This window comes from Prionailurus viverrinus, chromosome F2 (assembly GCF_022837055.1).
Source record: "Prionailurus viverrinus isolate Anna chromosome F2, UM_Priviv_1.0, whole genome shotgun sequence".
Classification (NCBI taxonomy): Eukaryota; Metazoa; Chordata; class Mammalia; order Carnivora; family Felidae; genus Prionailurus; species Prionailurus viverrinus.
In genome coordinates, this window is record NC_062578.1 from 38,716,398 (window position 1) to 38,736,704 (window position 20,307).

Consider the following 20,307-nt stretch of genomic DNA (forward strand, 5'->3'; position numbering starts at 1 on the left):
TGTTCACTTTAACCGAAGCAATTACACTGTACCCAATAACATTTGGAAAGCCTTGGAACCTAGTTATGTTCTCAAGAAAACTCAAGATACTGGATATATACAATTTAAGAAACCCATTTCACATCGGTTCTCTACGTCTGTGAGAAATGAAAATGAAAACGTGTCAGGTAGTAATTCCTCTAGGAACCTGGGGAAATGTCATTTTCCTTTGTCCTCTTAGGTGGCCATGTTTGTGCTACAGCTGGGCAGTGCCACATTCCTGCTTACGGAGCCTGTGATCAGTGCCATGACAACTGGAGCTGCCACCCACGTCGTGACTTCACAAGTCAAGTATCTCTTGGGAATGAAAATGCCATATATCTCTGGACCACTTGGATTCTTTTACGTGAGTTTCCCATATGTCTTTGTTCGTGTGTTTTGGGAGTGTGTTTCACAAAGTAGAATCTGGTTAATTCTAATACTGTGTTGAAGGACCTTAGGTTTAAATACAGTCTTTTAGGATACTTGAAGTGTGATTTAGGATACAAAACTAGTTGAACAAATTCTACTGATTTTGGAAGAAATTCTGTACAACAGTTGAGTATGGTATAATTTGGGGTCATGATTAGGAAAAAATAACTGGAATTTTTTTGAGAGTCAGATATGTTGCCAACTTCTCATGGCAGCCATCTACTGGGGTTGTGGCCCAGTTTAACTGCAGTACGCTCGACCACATTCATTCAGTGTTGTGAACTCTGGTTTGGCTCAAATCACAGGCCTGGTCAAGAATTGGTGGCTGAAGCCCCAATAGCAGACAGTTATTAAAAGTCATTTGAACAGAGAAAGGAACCTAGGGCCAGTTTCAAGATGTTATCCTAATACTACTCCATTGTTTTTGTGTCTTTTTGAAGCTGACCTAAAATCTATGACCACTCAGGAAGTCACATCCTATGGGAGCTTTAGAAGAAAATGAATGTCTGGTTAATAAACTTGAGGGCAATGAAACTTCCTTTTACTTAATTTTATGTGGTAGAGGAAGAAAAAAACATTTCTTTCTACTCTCTAGGTTCTGAGCTGTGGGCCCTCTAACAAAAAATAGATTAACAAGAGAAAACCAACAAGTTTATTACCATGTATATCTCATACATACATGGGAGAAACTCAGAGATGAGTAACTCAAAAGAGGGGGCCAGAACTTGGGCATAAATACCATCTTCACCTAAAACCCAGGAAGAGAGTGTGGGGAGGCAAGTTATGGGAAGGGGACCATGAAAAGTACTATAAACAAGGATAAGGTTTGCTGTGCAGATGCTAAGTTGCACCTTCTCCATTGATAAGAGTTTCTTGTGATTTAGAGTCCTCCTTTCCTTCTTAGTACCCAGAGAGAGACACCTTACAAAGGGACATTTCCTTTATAAATGTAAATTTCTCTTACAAAGGGGTAATTTGTACTCTTCAGAGCTTCCTTGCGTCTGCTGTTTCTCCAGATAATAAGCTGAAAATAATCCTAATGTCAAAGAGGCTTATTTTGAGGTGGCATATTTTGGGGTGGCATATTTGGAGCTCCCACAGTGTAATACTGTATGCTAAATAACATTAATGTTTTATAATGAGGGTATTCCTACCCTCAATTTTCTTGATCTTAAAGGCTAAATGTTAACATACGGAAGTACAGTAATTTCTTTATCGAATCCCTGATGTTGAGGTGGTTTGTCGTGTTTCAGTCTTATACACAGTATTATACACAGCCTTATGAGGATCTTCGTTATTTGTGTGTTATGATCTGCATCACCAATTATTTCATTAGGATAAATTCCTAGTGATGGAATTACCAGATTGAAAGGGTGTAATTTGTTTTTTTCTTTTTTTTCTTTTTTTTTTTTTTTTTGCCAAATTTCAATCTAAAAAGTTGTGCTAATGAATATTGCACTCTCATTCTATCATCATCAACTCTGATTGTTACTGGTTTTAAAATTCGCCATTTTGGTCTGTGAAAAGTAGGAGTATTTATCTACTTAAATGTGTGTTTTTCTGATTAACTGGTAAAGTGGTCAATAAACAATAACAATTGGCAAGACGGAGCTGGGCGCTGGTCCTGAATTTTTGTTATGTAGGTAATATCCTGCTCAGTGATTCATTCATTATAAGAAAGCTTAAAACTGAAACAAGAACACTGGAACAGAGCCTGGAGGCAACATAATTCCATGCTCCAGTACAAACAAGAGCAGACCAAAGTAGCTGTAAGCTGTCAGGTGACCGGTGGAGTAAAGACTTGGTGACGCCAGGTCTACCCCACAGAACCACATCAGCACTAGATTCTGCCTTGACCTCCTTGAATGGGGTGCTCCTCTGTGCACGTGAGGTGAAAGGAAATGTGAGCGGGTTACAAATTAGCCTCTTCAGTCACTATTCACCTACACAAATAATCATCCTTCCTTTTCCTGGTTCTGTTAACGGAAGCAGGGTAGCCGGATATGGGAATGACATTTAGCCTTTCAGCTTGCTTTTCTCACGGCAGTGTGCCTAAAATGCTACCTTAAAGGGTTTTGCGTATGATTTTGTTTCCCATCCTGTTTTCTTGTGAGGAAAACTGCAAGCGAATTAGTCTTTACTTTGTGGGTGAAATACCATGTGGCTTTTTGGGGCGGGGTTAAGTTCTCACAATGAAAGAGAATCAGATCTAAAAATTGTTGCAGGTGTCTGACTTTAAATTCACACTATTCCGTTGGTGGAAGTTGCTGTGCTGTGTGTTGAGGGAAAATGAAGAAAGTTGCTCTTGCTTTTCAATGTCACAGAGTCCTCCAGCGTTTAGGCTCCTAGGTTGGAATGGTGCCTGGATTCTTCGCCGGTGTTTTGAAATGAATAGGGACATTTTAACGTCAAAAATCGTGGCAGTCTGAGCTTTATAAAGATCAAGAAATAAGTTGTGCATCATGTGTAGGTTATACTGGGACATCTGCAAAGTGAGGTTTGGTGTAGTTAGGCTGAAGAATCTGATGATGATAATGTGTCCTCTGAACTCGCCCCTGCATCATGTGGGTGGGATGTGAAGGAGCAGAGCTGAGCTCAGCACAGAACGATAGAACAGAGGACAAAATGGAGGCCTTGGTCACTTGGTCAGAGAACCCAGAGGAGAGCGATTAACACATTTGGGGGATTTTTCACTCCGACTGTGCTTCCGACCTCTGAGCTTTTGCAACTGTTATATCCTTTTTGAAAGCCTCAGGCTGATGGGAGATAAAGATATTATTTGGGACATAAATTAATATCTAGACCATTTGAGGTTCTTGCACAAGGAGCCAGTTATCACTGCTAATTTTCTCAGCTAGAACCCTCATCTTTCTTAAAAGAACGCAAGTTTGGCCAATCAAAATGTTAATTCTGGTAGTAGCAATCCTTAATATCAGCTTTGAGAGAAAACACAGCCTTCTGCCCTTATCCTGTTCTGAGGTCACTGTAAGTTTGGCTTCTCAGTGTCTTCTACCTGGACGATGCCTGATTCTGTGCAAAATCTCCATCCCTTTGGTTGCTCTGGGCTGGTTGATGTTCTTGCCTCAGCAGAACATTTTTATTTTTATTTTTGTAAGTTTATTTATTCTGAGAGAGAGAGAGAGAGAGAGTGCAAGTGGAGAAGGGGACAGAGAGAGAGAGAGACAGAAAATCCCAAGCCGGCTCTGCACTAACAGTTCAGAGCCCTATGTGGGACTCAAACTTATCAACCCTGAGATCATGACCTGAGCCAAAGTCAGACCCTTAACCAACAAACCCAGGCGCCCCATGCAGAACACTTTTAGAGAACAATTTGAATCAGATACAGGTGCTGGTACTGTGCTCACTTCTGCCCTGTCAGATTATAGGAAAGGTCTCTGGCAGGTCTTAAGAAGGAGATATGCCCTAATGCATTTCCGTTTTCTGTGTCTGTAGATCACATGCGACCCATGCTAGCTAAGCTCAATAGTTAGACCACTTTTTCTCTTCTACCTGAAAACTGTTACCCAGCTTCGTAAGATGAGGGGCTCTCCCAGAAGTGTTAAACCCCACTAAAGCTTTTTGAGTGCCTTGGAATTTCTAGGGTCTTTCTATGCAAATGGATCCTCTGGAACACTATTATGATGCTCCTATATTTCCAATAATAAGTGGATGGAATTAGGCCTAATTCATCTTTTTTTTTTTTTGCCTTCCTAAATCCCTTCACACATAATGCTTTACTTTTCCCTTTGTTCTGCAAGTTTTATCTCTAAATTCATATACTTCTAATGAATTTAAATTATGGCTGTTTCTTAATGATCTTTAAAGGAGTGGGTAAATATCAGTTTTTTTCTCTGATTTAACTTTTAGCTCTGGTGATTTTATTAGGACCCATACAATCAAGTAGACACTAATTGATCTATCTTTTCTTTTCCTTACAAAGAGGCAACAGGAGAAAGAACTTTAGAATTTTAAAAGCCCAGATTCAGATCAGAACTCTGGCTTTGACCAAATGACTAAGTATCTTTGGCTCCTGCTCTATAAATTGGTGATAATTATACCTATTGGGAGTCATTTCCTAAATGAAATTTCTGGAACAAAATAAGTGTTCATTAAATAGAAGCCATTATCTTTATACTAGTAATTCATATTGGATATAACTAAGATTTTTTTTAAAGTGCTACTTATGTAATAGATACTGTTATCTATTAATAATAATAGAATAATAATAGATACTTTTCCTATAATCTGCGGAGGACTCAATCAAATAATCAAAGCTAAATAGCAAAACAAACTTACTTCTCTTTTTGCAACTTAGAAATATGACTTCGAAATTCATAAAACTTTAAAAAATAACTATATCTGCTCTTAATAAGGGTTAGTCATCAGAATTGAAGAAATTCTGATTTTTAGTTTATTTTCATTGAAAAATATTTCCATCTATTCAGCTCACCATCCCCAACGGTTATAAACTCGCTTAATAAGTTATAAACACTGCTGGAATATATTTAAAACTAAGCAGAAGCAATAAGATTACGAAGGTCAATTCTGTCTTGGGACTCTGGCTCACCAGTTACATTGTTTCATTCCTGTTGTTCTTAAGATTCAAATATTTGACTGATAGTTGGTTCCCTAAACAGATAAGAGGGAAAGTTTAATGCTTCTCTAGAATAAATTTTTTTAACTGAGAAATGATAATGTATCCTTTTATTAGAAAGGATGTTTCCCCAAAAGGCACAATAAAAATTACAAAAATTCCTAGTTCATATTAGCACATGTGGATTTCTTTGAGATGGCGCCAGTGTCTCGGCCTGTAGCAACATATGATAAATTTGGCAAAGTTAGTTTCACTGGCATGGCTTTATATGAGTACTGTTCTAAATAATTATGTGCAGTTCTGTACATTAAACCAGAGAGCACAAGTCAAGCTTGGCAATATATTCAACTACCCTTTTTGGAAGTTTTTATTTCCTTTCTTAAATATGAGGAGTTTCAAAACTGAAAAACAGTTTCATTCCTGCCCCCATCCCTGAAGTACAAGCGAAGCACTTTTCTAGTGTGAACATCCCTGAAGGCTGCAAAGCAGGAACCAAGAATGTTAATGAAATGGGATAGAAACGTCAGAAGGAAATCGGAGCCAATGAAACTTTTTTTTTTTAAATAGAGAATGAGATCACAATTAAATATGTACAAATGAGGTTTATATGTAGAGAATAAATCTACTTTGAAGGCCTAAGCCCTCTGGGAATTCTGAATCAAGAACACACTTTGATGGTTTATGAAAGCCTATGTTTTCTCTGCAGTTATTGTGACATGTCTATTGTGAATTGCAGGGATGTTCAATATACTCTGAAAAATGGACAGAATAAATTGAAGGGAAAGAAAATGAATGTTCATCTGCAGCTTGATTCAATCAGCAATGCAGGGGATAGAAAATGTGGCAGGTTTAACTTGGGTACGGAACAATTATATGGGTATTTGCAACAAAGGTTGCTTTACAATTCTAAAGCAGAGGGCAACTATTTTTGCCACTCGACCATCTTGGGTTAAGCTCTCTCTATCCCCCACAATTCACTGAAAAATGCAGCACTCCAAAATCCATGCTCAAGTAATTCAACTTAAACTTAGTGTTCTAAACAAGCGATGGCTGGATGCCACCTGGGCTGTGGCAAGCTTGGTTGTGCATGTTGTGAGTTTCGTGTACCCAATGTTGTCTCTTATGTCTAACACACCATACTTCCCCTAGTTCACATTTTGGTTGCAGACTTCATTTATCCCTTAAAGCAATACTGAATGGATTTATGCCCAGTGTGAGAATCACTTATTGATGAGAAGTTTGCATATAATTATGTAAAAAATAATAGAGTGTTGTGTTTTCTTTCTTCCTTTTGAGGTCTTGTTTGTACTCATGAAAATACAGCCTAGGGTTACATTTTCAGCTTCATATTTCTGTTGTCTTTCTGTTTGTGCTACTTTAGGATGTAGAGGGATTTGAGGCATTTGATTTAACAATGCTTATCTCAGAATGTTTAATGATATAATGATATGCAGGCAAAGTTTATAGGAGACATCAAATTCCTAAGAACAGGGAGAACGAGTACCAGCATCAATTTTGGAGGGATTGGAGATGGCTTTAGGGATCCCTAAGCAAAATCTATATCTGCTTGGAGGTGGGATTCAAACATAATAAAGTTGAAAGTGAGTTGGAGCAGGGAGAGGGCATGTCTGGGCAATTGTAGGTCATGTTTAAAGGTCCCAAGGAGGTGAAAGCTGACTTTAAGAACAAAAGTCAGAAAAAAAAAAAAACAAAAAAACGCCGGGGCTGACAGCAGACTTCAGTCTCGTCACCTGCCAGATGGGAGAGTTGGACTAAGTGTGAGGCTTCAAAATCAAAAATGTTCAACAGACTAATCTGGGGAGATTTTCCAAACTACACGTGGACGGGAAGAGATTAGTGTGCATCCTTGAGTCAAGAACCACTAGAATTGATTTCCTTAGTAAATATTAACTAACTGCCTCATAGGCATTGAGGATGCCTTTGAAAAATAATATTCCTGTTCCCATGGAGTTTTATTGAAATACTGAAAGGGCAGGAAGTAGGGCAGGAATAGGCAGACTGGTGAACAGAATCATCTCAGATAATGTTAATGAAGGAAGCCAGGTTGTGTAATTGAATGTGGGTAACGTGACAAGTGAAGGAGAAATGATAAGACTCACCTTTTATTAATTGGGAAATTAAATGAGTCATTGCACATAAGATGGCTAGCCTCGTGCCTAGAAATGTTAATTCTCCCACTCTTCTAGAAAGTGATGATATTGAAACAGTCTCTCCCATTCTTTCTCCCGCAAATTTCCCTCCCCACATCGCTTGTGATAGCAAAAATGTGAAAATTCCTCTCCATTTAGGGTGGTAAGAAGGAGTTAAGGTGAATGCACTGTATGGATGCAAGGAGGCTTTCACCAGATATGCATATGTTAAGAAAAAACAGTTGCGGTCCTTGTACTCGCAGCTTTTAGAATCAAGTTGGAAGGCTTTCTCGCTTGCCTTGCATGATTCTGCTACTGATGTCAAAGATGCAGGGCCAGGAGTGAGAAGGGCTGGTTTGCCTGAGTTGCGGCCAGGTACCTCGACATCCCACCACTAACAACCAAAATCAAAGACTGCATGTGCCATGGTGGTCTCCCCTTCAAAGGGGTGGTGTTGCCATTCCAAGGAAAACAGGAAGCACCAGGAAAGTTTGGAAAAATTGTATGCTGGACTGGAAGAGAGGAGTAGTGAGTGAGTCACTGGTAAACTGGTAAATGTGCTGGTCTAAGCTTCGGGGCATCTGCATTGCAGCCCCGACTCTGTCACTTGCAAGCCAAGTCACCTAGTAAGTCATGAATCTTTACAGCCTGGATTTCCACATCTACAGAATGAGTCTGTTCAGCTGCTTGATTATTGAGGCCTTTGGGGCTCTGACAAGTGTCTTCTAAATACTGCCTTTGTTAGGCACTTTTGTTGAGATCCTTACCACAGCTATCCGCCATGCCTTGTTATCTGGGAGAGATGCTTACATCAGCTGGCTGTCTCTCTTAATGGTGTTAATCATGTAGTGATTGTTACTAAAAGCTTTCTGTTTAGTTTCACTTTCTGTCTTAAAAATACTTCTATCTTAGTTAACTGGAAGAGAGGGTGATTAACTAGGGTATATATGAAGTTCCAAAGGGAAAAGATCTGAGTCACCCGTACCTCTGTGGCAGGCTGCCAGGGCACCTGTAACAAGCCGCCACAGTTAGATGGATCAAACTACAAACGTGGATTTTCCCACAGCTCTGGAGGCTGGACATCAATCATCAAGATACCGGGACAGGTGGTTTCCTCTGGGGCCTCTCTCCTTGGCTTGCGGATGGCCACCCTCTTGCTTCTTCACCTGGTCTTCCCTCTGTGCGTGCATATCGCTGGTGTGTCCTCCTTTTATAAGGACACCGGTCAGATTGGACTAAGGGCCCATGCTAATGGCCTCATTTTCATGTAATTACCTCTTTAGAGGCCCTCTTTCCATGTATAGTCACATTATGAGGTACTGGAGGTTAGGGCCTCAGCTTATGAATTTTAGGGGAGCACAGCTGAGTCCCTGACACCCTCTTTGAGTTATCTCAGCAATGAGAAGCGTTTGACTTGATGACTATGTTAGTGTCCTGTGAAAACTATTGCAGTTTGCCAGGAACCTGGTGGCTTAACCACAGAAATCTATTCTCATATTCGAGTCCAGAAGTCCAAAATCAAGACACTAGCCTGGCCACGCTCTCTCTGGAGGTTCTAGGGGGAAACCTTCCTTGTCTTCCAGCTTCTGGTGGCTCTGCACATTCCTTGGCTCCTGGATGCATCACACCACACTGTGCCTCTGTTACCACAAAGCCTTCCACTCTATGTTCGTGTCTTCTTCTCTTCTGTCTCTTATAAGTGCGCTTGATGGATTTTAAATATATGTCTGTGCACAGATGATGCCACATGTGTTTTCAGACCACAGGCTGAACACATGGTAGCAAGCATTTATGAATGTTACTATTTTTTTCTAGATGGATTCTTGGTTTTGTGCTTAATGATAGACTCAAAGTCATATAGGGGGAATCAAGACCCGTGGATTACAGATTAGTACTTTCTACCTATTATAGAGTAGCATACTGACAGATTTATTAAGGTTTGCTGATTGTACTATCACTCTGTTGTTTCTGTAGTGAAACAGAAAGTGATTTATGACAGATTCCTAACACAAAAATAGCACAGGAACAACAAATAATAGTACTAAAGGGTTTATATATTCTTTTTGGCATAGAAATGTATATTAGCATATTCCGTGTGGTCCCTTTGTAGATAGTTCAGAAATATACTCATTGCTGCTACTGAAGAGTTGTCGATGAAGCATTATATACTTAAAACATTAAAATCCTTTTTTTCTGTCATGGAGATTTCATTACTGCAAAACCTAAAGCAACCAGAATGCTGGCAAAAAGGATATTTTGGTTGACTGAATTTTCTGTTAATTGGTTGATAGAATTTTCTAGTTAATTGAGTATTGGACAGAAAGTCCATTTAGTTTGTGTTTTCTTAATTTTTTTTAAAAAAATGTTCATTTATTTATTTTGAGAGAGAGAGAGAGAGAGACAGAGACAGAGAGCGTGAGTGCAAGCAGGGGAGGGACAGAGAGAGATGGAGAGAGTGAATCCTAAGCAGGCTCCATACTGTCAGCCTGTAGCCCAATGAGAGCTCAAACTCACGAACCATGAGAACATGACCTGAGCCAGAATCAAGAGTCAGATGCTTAACCAACGGAGACACCCAGGCGTCCCGAAAGTCCATTTAGTTTTGAATACTATTAGTATTTCTAAAAAGTTAAGATCTTTCTCTTTGCCTTATTAAGTTTAACAAAATGGATATCATTTAGATTTTTCTTCATTTATAAGTATTTCTTTACAGGGCCTTGTTCAGAACTTCAGTAACAGTTGTATAAATGTGAAACTGTTGAAAGGGTATGACCCCCTTAACTAAATCCTGAATATGATTTTTTTTTTTTAGCTTTAGATTTTGCTTCATTCTTAAAAAAGTGGAGTTATTAAAAATCTGATTATCGGGATCAGATAGCAGATATAAAAAATCAATTACTTGAAATTTACTGCAACGGTAGCTTTAACATTTAGATCCAGGCCTTGTACACAAACATGTTGACAGAATAAATAAATGATAACTACAAATACCCTTAATATGATGTAGATCAGGTATTGATGGTGAGGAAAGAAGAGTCTGGGTCCTGCCTCTCTTCATCATTCTGCTTATTCAGAGTAAAATCTCCTCTTTACAGATTTATGATTATTTTTACTACATTAGGCCAAAGTATTTATTCATTCAACGATATTTGTTTAGTGTCTCTCAACCAGACACTATTCTAGAAGTTGAGAATCCATCAATAAAACCTTAAGAATGATCAGATCAGATAAAAACACATTATATAAATAAATTTGAGTGTGTGCGCAAATGTTTAGTGAGTGCTTCAGTAAAGAACATAAGAAACAATAGGTGTATTATGAATAGTCTGTTTTTATTCCTTAAAATACCTCAAAATGGATTTGTTTATACATATGGATATTTTTCATTTTTTTCAATATATGAAATTTATTGTCAAATTGGTTTCCATACAGCACGCAGTGCTCATCCCAAAAGGATATTTTTCATATTATGTCACGTTATAGTAAATGGTCCATTTAGAGAACTAGTATTATAGTTTCAAAATGAGCTAAACTCCTATTTTATTAAACAGTTTGGTCAGCTGTGATGAAATAGCTTATTTATTTATCTGTACACATATAAACTGTCTTTGATCCTCAGAGGTCTGAGAAGTGAAGTTGATCTTCAATAGGAATTTTTATCTACTGAAGCTTAGTGTGTGATAGCATTCTAAGATGACTGGATTTATATGAGAAATGAGAAATTTTAATGTGTACTTAGGATGCCTAGACTTGCATTAAATGAACATATGTAAATATGTGTAAGTATGTGTGTGTATATGTGTATCCCTATCCCTATTCCTATCTCTGTCCCCATATGCCACTCGTTGCCTACAAGCTGACTTTAGCTGTGACTTCTTTGTGTGGGTCCACATGACAGTCATTAGATGACGCTCCTCATCAGCCTGCTTTTCTGTTGTGTTCTTCATGCTGGTTCTAGCAAAACTTTGCCCGCCCCCGTGTTCTTCTGGAGCATCTTGTGGGATGTGCTTTGTTCTACAAGTTGTAGTTTAACTCAGACAGACAATAAAAACCCTGGTTTTTGTTGTTCTTGTTGTTTTGTTTTGTTTTGTTTTTGTTTTGTTTTGTCATTCCTTTCATTCTGGGGTGGTCATTTTTATTACTGCAAACACATGTTCTCAAAACGCATATTACAGCAAGTTTGGTATGGCTTGGAGTTTAGTAAATTTCTCCCCTTTCTTGTATAGGCACTCTCATGGCATACTTTTATTTTTTTTATTTTTTAATTTATTATTATTAGTTTCTTAATATAATTTGTTGTCGACTTGGCTAACATACTGTGTAAAGTGTGCTCTTGGAATGTACCACGGGTAGATTCCTGTGGTTTATCGCTTACATACAACACCCAGTGCTCAACCCAGCAAGTGCCCTCCTCAGTGCCCATCACCCATTTCCCCTCTCCCCACCACCCCCGTCCACCCTCAGTTTGTTCTCTGTATTTAAGAGTCTCTTATGATTTGCTTCTCTCCCTCTCTGTTTGTAACTATTTTTCCCCTTCCCCTCCCCCATGATCTTCTGTTAAGTTTCTCAGGATCCACATATGAGTGAAAACATTTGATATCTGTCCTTCTCTGACTGACTTGAAATAAGCAGCATAATACCTTCCAGTTCCATCCATGTTGCTGCAAATGGCATGATTTCATTCTTTCTCATTGCCAAGTAGTATGCCATTGTATATATAAACCACATCTTTATCCATTCGTCAGTTGATGGACATTTAGGCCCTTTCCATAATTTGGCTACTGTTGAAAGTGCTGCCTTAAGCATTGGGGTACATGTGCCCCTATGAATCAGCACTCCTGTATCCCTTGGATAAATTCCTATCAGTGCTATTCCTGGGTCATGGGGTAGATCTATTTTTAATTTTTTGAGGAACCTCCACACTGTTTTCCAGAGTGGCTGCACCAGTATGCATTCCCACCAACAGTGTAAGAGGGTTCCCATTTCTCCACATCCTCGCCAGCATCTGTAGTTTCCTGATTTGTTCATTTTAGCCACTCTGGTGTGAGGTGGTATCTCAGTGTGGTTTACATTTGTATTTCCCTGATGATGACTGACATTGGGCATCTTTTCATGTGTCTGTTTGGCCATCTAGATGTCTTCTTTGGAAAAGGGCATACTTTTAATACCATGCATGAAACAGAAGGAATAATCCTCTAACTGTTTTAAAACATTTGGATCCTTGTGTTTTTCCTTGACAAATCATCTGAATGATATTCTCAATTTTTTTTTTCTTAAATTTTTTTTAAATTTTTTTAATGTTTATTTATTTTCGAGACAGAGAGAGACAGAGCATGAATGGGGGAGGGGCAGAGAGAGAGGGAGACACAGAATCAGAAGCAGGCTTCAGGCTCTGAGCCATCAGCCCAGAGCCTGACACGGGGCTCGAACTCACGAACCGTGAGATCGTGACCTGAGCTGAAGTCGGACGCTCAACCGACTGAGCCACCCAGGTGCCCCAGATATTCTCAATTTTATCCTTTAATCATCAGAAAGCTATGTATTTGGACAAAAATTTTTTAACATTCCCCTAACCCCATATCCTATAGAAAATATTTCACTGAGTAGCGTTTTGGATTTTAGTCTTTGACATGGAGTAAGGGGTGACTATGAGAAGTGGAACCTGCTCCTTCACTTGCTGTAGGAATTCTGTGAACAATTACCATCCAAGAGACAGAAAAAATACTGTCTGCACTGCAGGTGACTATGAGATTATAGTACCCTCAGAGTGTGGGATAAAATAGAATACTATGAAAAAGATAACAGGTAAAGCTAATTATTCCTTATGTATTTGATCATTCATGTAGTGTTTTGGTTTTTGCTGTTGTTGTTTTGTTTTTAAACTGGAATTCTGGATTACCTACATTATACCCTGATCCCTTTCACTTAGTGAGGCTCCATTTTCACTGAGTTTATTTTATTTATTTATTTGAAAGAGTTACGGTGTTAATGGTAACATTTAACATATTGAATTGAGGTTCAGCTAGCCTGATGAATCTCCTTTACACCTCCTTTACAACATCCCTCATGTATGTTCCTGATCACTGGACCAGAGGGTCCTGTAATTAGGAAACCTGCTGAGCAGAATTTTAGGAGATGCTAAGGAACATAGTCTATGTAAGCTCTTTTGATCCATTATATACATAATATTTTGATCCAGTATTTTTAGTCGTGGTCAAATTATATTTGAGATACTAAAAAGAGAGGTCAAAGTACCAACCAATAAGTTGGGCTACTGTGAGAATAGCGTGTGAGCTAGAGTGAAAGCTAGTTTAGATCACCTGAAATGACTTGAAGAATTTGTTGTGGACAAACAGAAATGGGCTTATAAAAATTATAGCATGATCCAGCAGAAGGAGGAGTTAAGGGACATGTTGAAGATAAGCATTTAAGGTCTATTTAAAATCTTTAAAATTATACAAGTGCTATATCTTTGCAAGAGAGAATTTGGAAGACACAGATAAATGCAAATATCTCCTTATGCAGAGCTATTAACTCTCCAGATGTATCCATAGATATTTAAAGTACGAGTGCATGTTTGATCCTGAAATTTGAGGAAGAGCCTATGTCCCCTTACTGCTCTTACTGATGAATCTGCATGTAGGTAATGAGTTTTAGCACTCTGCCCATTGAAGTGTCCTGGGAAAGACCCAGAAGAGTCATTCTCTCTAGCCATGTCCTTATGTAGGAAGGAGCAAACACTGAGTTTAATGGGAGAATCAAGGGCAAAGCAATTTTGTACATGCAAATGTACTTGCTCTGGATCAGCACTGGCCACCCTTTACATCCCACGTTTCCACCCCCCATCCGTTAACATATTTTTTGAAACATCACTGAGTTCATTTGGAGCCAGATTTCGATGTTGGTATATTGTGGATGATCCTGAAATTTGTTTGTATTTTTCCTTATCACTGTAGATCTATGCATATGTCTTTGAGAACATCAAGTCTGTCCGACTGGAAGCACTGCTGTTATCCTTGCTGAGCATCGTGGTGCTTGTTCTGGTTAAAGAGCTGAATGAACAGTTTAAAAGGAAAATTAAAGTTGTTCTTCCTGTCGATTTAGTTTTGGTAAGTATAAAATCAACATTTAGCCTTCTGCCTTACAGTGCTTGCCAGTTGTTGGGGTAACCTGCAGAGGTTCACTCTATTGTCTACAGTAACCCACAACTATTCCTGTCTCTCATTAAAGTCAGGCTAATTTTGCAGGGCTATACATTAATGTAAGAACAGGAAACATTTTGAGTCAATACTTTTTAAAAAAGGAGGCACACATGTTTTCAATTTACACAGCATTTCTCATATGCTTGTAATTTTTTTTACATAAATAATAGAACATATAGCTTCAGATTTTAAATAAGAAGACATTTCTAAGGGTGAGACTCAGAAGATCTCTGGAATGATTCTCCCTAAAAGCTATAAAAAGTGATACCCCATCCTACTAATGTGGCATCTGTACGATATGCAGAGAAGTATTATCAGTTGACCAATGTCCATTAGTGATTGATAGAGTTATTAACACCTTTTTTGCTGACCTAATTTTGCTTTATTGAAAGGATACTCATGATTTTCATGGGCCAGGCCTGGTTCTCTAATATATTTTTCATTGTTGTACCTGGCAAAGCAATGAATTATGCTTTACATTAAGGTTTATGGCATTACAAACTGCATTTTGAAATTTTAAGAGCCTCTAATGAGGACTCTTAATTAAACAAAGCACAAGTTGAAAATGAAATATTAACACAATCACAGCCTACTAACCTATCATTACCTGACTGTAGTTTTTTAATGGTCTTTGGGTTATACACATACAGGACAAGAGGTGTCTAAATCATTTCACCTCTTGAAATATTCATTCATATTGCTGAAGTGGTGTAGGTTTACATAAACATGTAAGCTTAGCACGTTGGAAGCTCTCTGAGGACTATGACATATTTCTGTAAAACTGAGATGGATGGCCTCTCTCCATAGCTAGACCTTGGATGATTCTATACTCCTGATAATTTATGGAGATGCATGTAACATATGTGATCAATATAATGTGTGTGTGTTTGTGTGTATTTCAAATAAGCCATAAAAGTGGAGGGTACTATAATTATTAGTTTTCACAGCAACAACTGTGAAACATACCATTTTATTCCAAAGTCCTATAGGTATTAAGAAATCTTATTATATTTTGGGAAGCTTTATTACATAAGTTGCATGAAAACAAAAAAATGAAACCAAACCTTAGGTAACAAGGCCCTTTAGCTGGTAATAAAAAAAAAATTACTTATTCAATGCAAAACTAGTAAGAAGTATCTTTTATCCATATATATATATATATATATATATATAGAGAGAGAGAGAGAGAGAGAGAGAGAGAGAGAGGTAATTCTTACACAAGGTTGCTCCTAATATTTGCAAGAGCCAAGGTAAAAGTGCTAATTCGGGCCTGAATACTTAAAAGTTATAGACCAACGTGTTAAAGAAAACAGGTTTTGTTTTCCTAGTTTGACTAAACCGCCACAGTGATTACCTTGAACGGTCAGAATAGAGAATTCTCCCATTCCTTCCAGTTCTGCCAGAAGAAGGTAGCCTGGGGAGAGCCAGCCAGCTCTTTGGCCTGCCCCTCCTCTTCCTCCTCTGACTCTGTCCCCTGCAGGTGGGACAGAGATTCGTATGTATATGTGTGGCTATTCCTGTCCCATTATCTAAACTCCAAACACATCCTCACTCTTCCACACCAGAACTGTCCCTTGGCCTTTTCATGGGCCACGTTGGGAGGGTGAATCTGGGGGAGATACTCCAAAAGCAGGCATGGGCCATTTGGGCAGGAAATCATCAATTCTTGAGTATCCAAAGTGTCGTCCAGAAAGACCGGGACAGGCGAGTTGGACACATCCCTTCATCCCTACAAAGCTCTCCTTGTATGAGAAGGGCAACAGGTTGAGGAGGGCCAGATTAGAACCCTCTAAAGCACTGGACCTGCCTGGACATGTATCCCATGTTGCCCAAGTCTAAGGGCAGTGCGTGTCTTATACACACCTATAATACTAAAATAATATTGAAGAGGGACCAATGACTTGGCTGATAAAGGAAGTTGAATCATGTCAAAGAAATACAGTGAGGAAATAAGATGTTGTCTGGAAGCCAATTCAGTGGCTTAGATTCCTTGATTTTAATATTGGCTACAAGTCCTCCACCTTGTGTGTTCTTCCAGTTTCAAGAAGGAACCAATATTTTGTGCCTATGGTATATTTTCTTTTATATCTCATAGTATTTTCTGACGTGATGTAAATATTTCTTGGAAATTATTAGCAATTAAATTTATTAATTGTCTTAGGGATTTTCGAATACGTTAATACTTCTGATTCTAACCTAATAGGCCTGACTTTTTACCTACTGCTGTCTTCATCAGAAAACACTATTATATCACAATATTTATTATGTTTAACAGTATAATCTGCATAGTTTTATTTCCTTTTAAAAACATTCTCAAGGCTGTTTTGCTTTGTGAGTTTACTTGTTATTTTAAAACCCTCTATAAATTTGGTTAAATATCATCACAGAACAGAAATACACAGATAGGAAAAATCCCTACAAAATAATATTATTGGGCATTAATTTTCAAATATGCCTTAATTTGCTAGTGTGGTTTTGTTAAACCTTTTTTCTGGCCATGTATATGGTAACTTTGTACTTTAAATAGATAATTGGTGTTCCTCTTTTTGACAAAAAAGAAAAAGTGTCGTGTGTAAGATCTAAACTGATACCATAATCATGTGAAATTTCTAGTACCTACTAAAATTATCAGAAGAATGACAAGAGAACGTGAAAATGGATGGAAAACATGGGGGTGGCATGGTAGGAAAAACAAAGGCTGAACTGAGTTCCGAACATACCTTTTACAGGTGATTATGCACACAGGCAGAGGAGACCTCACCTTGCTTATCATATGTCATATAGCAGAGTGTAGGGCACCTGCGATTCCACGGAGGTGACTTTAAAAACAGTGAGTCCAGCATGTTATTAACTAGTATATTTTGCTTCAAGAAATAGTGAAAGCTCAAAATTAAAAATTTCCCAAGGAGACTGTCAATCATCGCTGACAACTAACCTATATAGAAATATTAATGCGATATCTCAAACTCCTGAGAGGTTGGTGTCATGGAGGGAAATCATGCTGTGTTACAAGGCATTCCCTCACGTCCTGAGACACAGGTATTTAGGTTGGTTGTGGTATCTGTACACACACATACACGCCTATATTCTGTTCTGCGCCCCTTCAAAATCAGACATAATTGGATAGACACATCAGGAAGGATATTAGAAAAGCCATATTGTTGGATGCCATTTAACTTTTGAGGCTGCAAATCAAGTGCTCACAAATTTCAGAGGGATTTTTTTCATTTTTAAAGTTTTCTTAATTTTTAAGTCTGTGCAACTGCATCATGACTCTTAACAATCATGGGGCACATGAACAATGTTTACTTTTAAAAATAGTTTCAAGGTGTTTGAGAGGCCAGTAATAATTTTCTTTTTCTTTTTTCAAATGGAACCACACAGATTATTGCTGCATCATTTGCTTGTTATTGTACCAATATGGAAATCACATATGGATTAGAAGTAGTTGGTCATATTCCAAAAGGGTAATGTAGTCTTTTTCTTTCTTTCTTCCTTTTTTGTTGGTTTGTTTGGTTTTGATGAAGGAAAGGACTTGGGGTAGGTGGCTATGGATTTCATTTCTTTCAAAGGCTCTCTATAGGACAAAATTCTAATTAATTTCTGTTTGAAAATAATAGGAAGAAATAATACACATATGGAGAAAGAGTAACTTCATAAACTGTTTGCCTATTAGTAGGGAAGTTGATGACTATCTCATACAGCCTTACTTCAGGTGAAAGATTTGCAAATTATTTACTAAAATATTATTTGGGGAAAAAAGGAGGACATTGAATTTTCAAATTATGGTCACACCCCTGGGATTTATTGTTCCCTATTCCACTCACATATTCTTATGACTATTTTTATTTCACTTCATACATAGTAAAAGTACAGAAGCATCATCTGAAATAATAACCCCGCACATAGGCCTAGGTGGTGTATAATGGTGAGGGAGGGTAAAAGCGGAGAAGGTTTCTTAAAGCCTTCCTGTGGACACCAAGAGGAAGGTTAATGTGAAATGTTGACCCTGAAGGGCAAAACGTGATCCAAATATAGTCTGAAGGAACATAAAGACATCTTAGGGAAGAGAGGGGTGTGTTATGGGTTATTCCCTCTTAATGGGCTATATATACACCAGTGTTTATAAATGTCCAGCAAAGTTACAGTTGTTGAGTCCTCTGTATTTTTATCTTCCAGTCCAAAATTTTGGTTTGTAATTACATTAAAATGGAAGAACGTAGAAAAATTCTCAGAGGTTATCAAGATAATTAGAAAAAACAACTGTCTTTAGCCTTTATGTAGATACAGGTTATTATTTAAATCATCTTGGGTTTTCTACAGGATTCTCTACTTTTCCACCTTCAAAAGTCAACTTATTGTTTCTTTCTGGGTCAGCTTATTGTTGTTAATAATTAGTCAAGCTCAGTTTTTAGAAAACAGAAATTCATGTACTCTGAAATGGCAACACTTTGTACATCATATTAAGATATCTTAGGGCCTGTAATGTTAGAGATCAATTTCTCTTGGGGGTAAACTTTAGTTAGTGGATAAAAAAAAATCATGCCTCTCCCCCACTGCTTTATTTCTCCTTAATTTTGAATGACCTTTCTAGACCTATTCTCAAGGAATCATAGAAAGAGTGTGGCATTGAAAAGAGATGGTGAACCCCAGCTCTATCATTCGATTTGTGACTTAGATGCATTACCTAAACTTTCTTAAAATGTTTTCTCTGCCAGAGTGCATGAGTGGCGCTTGGTCTAGGGTTGTGTAGACAATGAAACTGCTAATTGAAAGGGTTGAACATTCCACTTTCATGCTAGGTATTAAGTCAACATCAATTATCTTCCCTTTTGTCCCTACTTTTTCCCCAGAGGGATTTTTTGTTTGTTTTTGAAGAGGAAGTAAGTCTTCCAAAGTATCATCAGGGATATAAATCAACAATGATACCTTGGCTCAAGTGCTTTTCAAAACACAGTAAGACAATGGCTGGGTATTAGTTGAAAGAAATAATTTAAACAGTTCTTTAAAACTGGGAAACAGCTAACTGTGGCCTGTATTTCACAACGGAGGGTAGATGGAGCCTTTATCCACGTTTTTCTTCACATATGTGATGCATAGTGTACTGTGAAAGGATCGAGTTAAAAACATAATTAAGATTATGAACTCAATGGCGAAGTTAGGGATTAGCTCAAGAATTATAGCTCACAATAAACCATTGTTTGTACAACACTGTAGTACTCAGGGCAGGAAGTACAGTCTCTAACGCCTGCCAATTAAATATTTGGAAAAGTTCGAATGAAAGAACACTCCAGATTTGCTTTTGTTCTGGTACAGAACATTTTCCTTGAGTCAGAGTTTCTGTAGTGTAAAACCTGAATTCCCTGGGCGTAAATGCCTGATGGACGCATGGAGCTGTCACCATGGCGATCCTTGTGATTTTGCTTTTCTGCTAAGTAATATTGAAAACAAAGGGCTTCTCAGGGCAAGGCTGCTTGGTTTTCACATGGGTGTTTCACTTTTTCTATGTAAACTTCATAGTCATTACCACAGTTGAATTCATTGCAAGTTGTTACAGAAATTACATGAAAGTTGATGACTTCAGCATGGTTTTTCTTTCCACAGAATCCCTCCACCTAGAGCTCCCCCGATGAATGTCCTCTCTGCAGTAATCACTGAAGCTTTTGGAGTGGCACTTGTTGGCTACGTGGCCTCCCTGGCTCTTGCTCAAGGATCTGCCAAAAAATACAAATATTCAGTTGATGACAACCAGGTGGAGTATACCCCAGCCCCTCTCCCCACCTGTTGTATCATGGTACTCTTTACTCAGATCCTGAGAACGTTGAACTTACGAAAAATGTCACTTTCCTAAGTGTATAACAATAATGGATAGAACACAGAAATCTCAAAAATCATCCATAGAAAGCTGAAA

General features: G+C 38.1%; 1 protein-coding gene and 1 long non-coding RNA gene across 5 annotated transcripts in view; one reads left to right on the plus strand and one right to left on the minus strand.

Moving 5' to 3' along the window:
• SLC26A7 (solute carrier family 26 member 7) overlaps positions 1–20,307 on the plus strand; it is a 116,700-nt gene that overhangs the window by 49,408 nt on the left and 46,985 nt on the right. For 2 of the 3 annotated variants that reach the window (XM_047841992.1, XM_047841993.1), the window contains 4 exons: positions 221–385; positions 14,151–14,303; positions 17,781–17,863; positions 20,001–20,148. In XM_047841992.1, the coding sequence (XP_047697948.1) occupies positions 221–385; positions 14,151–14,303; positions 17,781–17,863; positions 20,001–20,148 (549 nt within the window). Of the gene's footprint in view, positions 1–220; positions 386–14,150; positions 14,304–17,780; positions 17,864–20,000; positions 20,149–20,307 lie in introns of those variants that run through there. The other variant, XM_047841994.1, reaches the window with a different exon arrangement.
• The window catches only part of LOC125156242 (uncharacterized), a 131,784-nt gene continuing 129,160 nt past the window's right edge, over positions 17,684–20,307 (minus strand). For both annotated transcript variants that reach the window (XR_007148504.1, XR_007148505.1), the window contains exon 5: positions 17,684–20,110. This is a non-coding gene — a long non-coding RNA (uncharacterized LOC125156242). The remainder of the gene's footprint in view (positions 20,111–20,307) is intronic.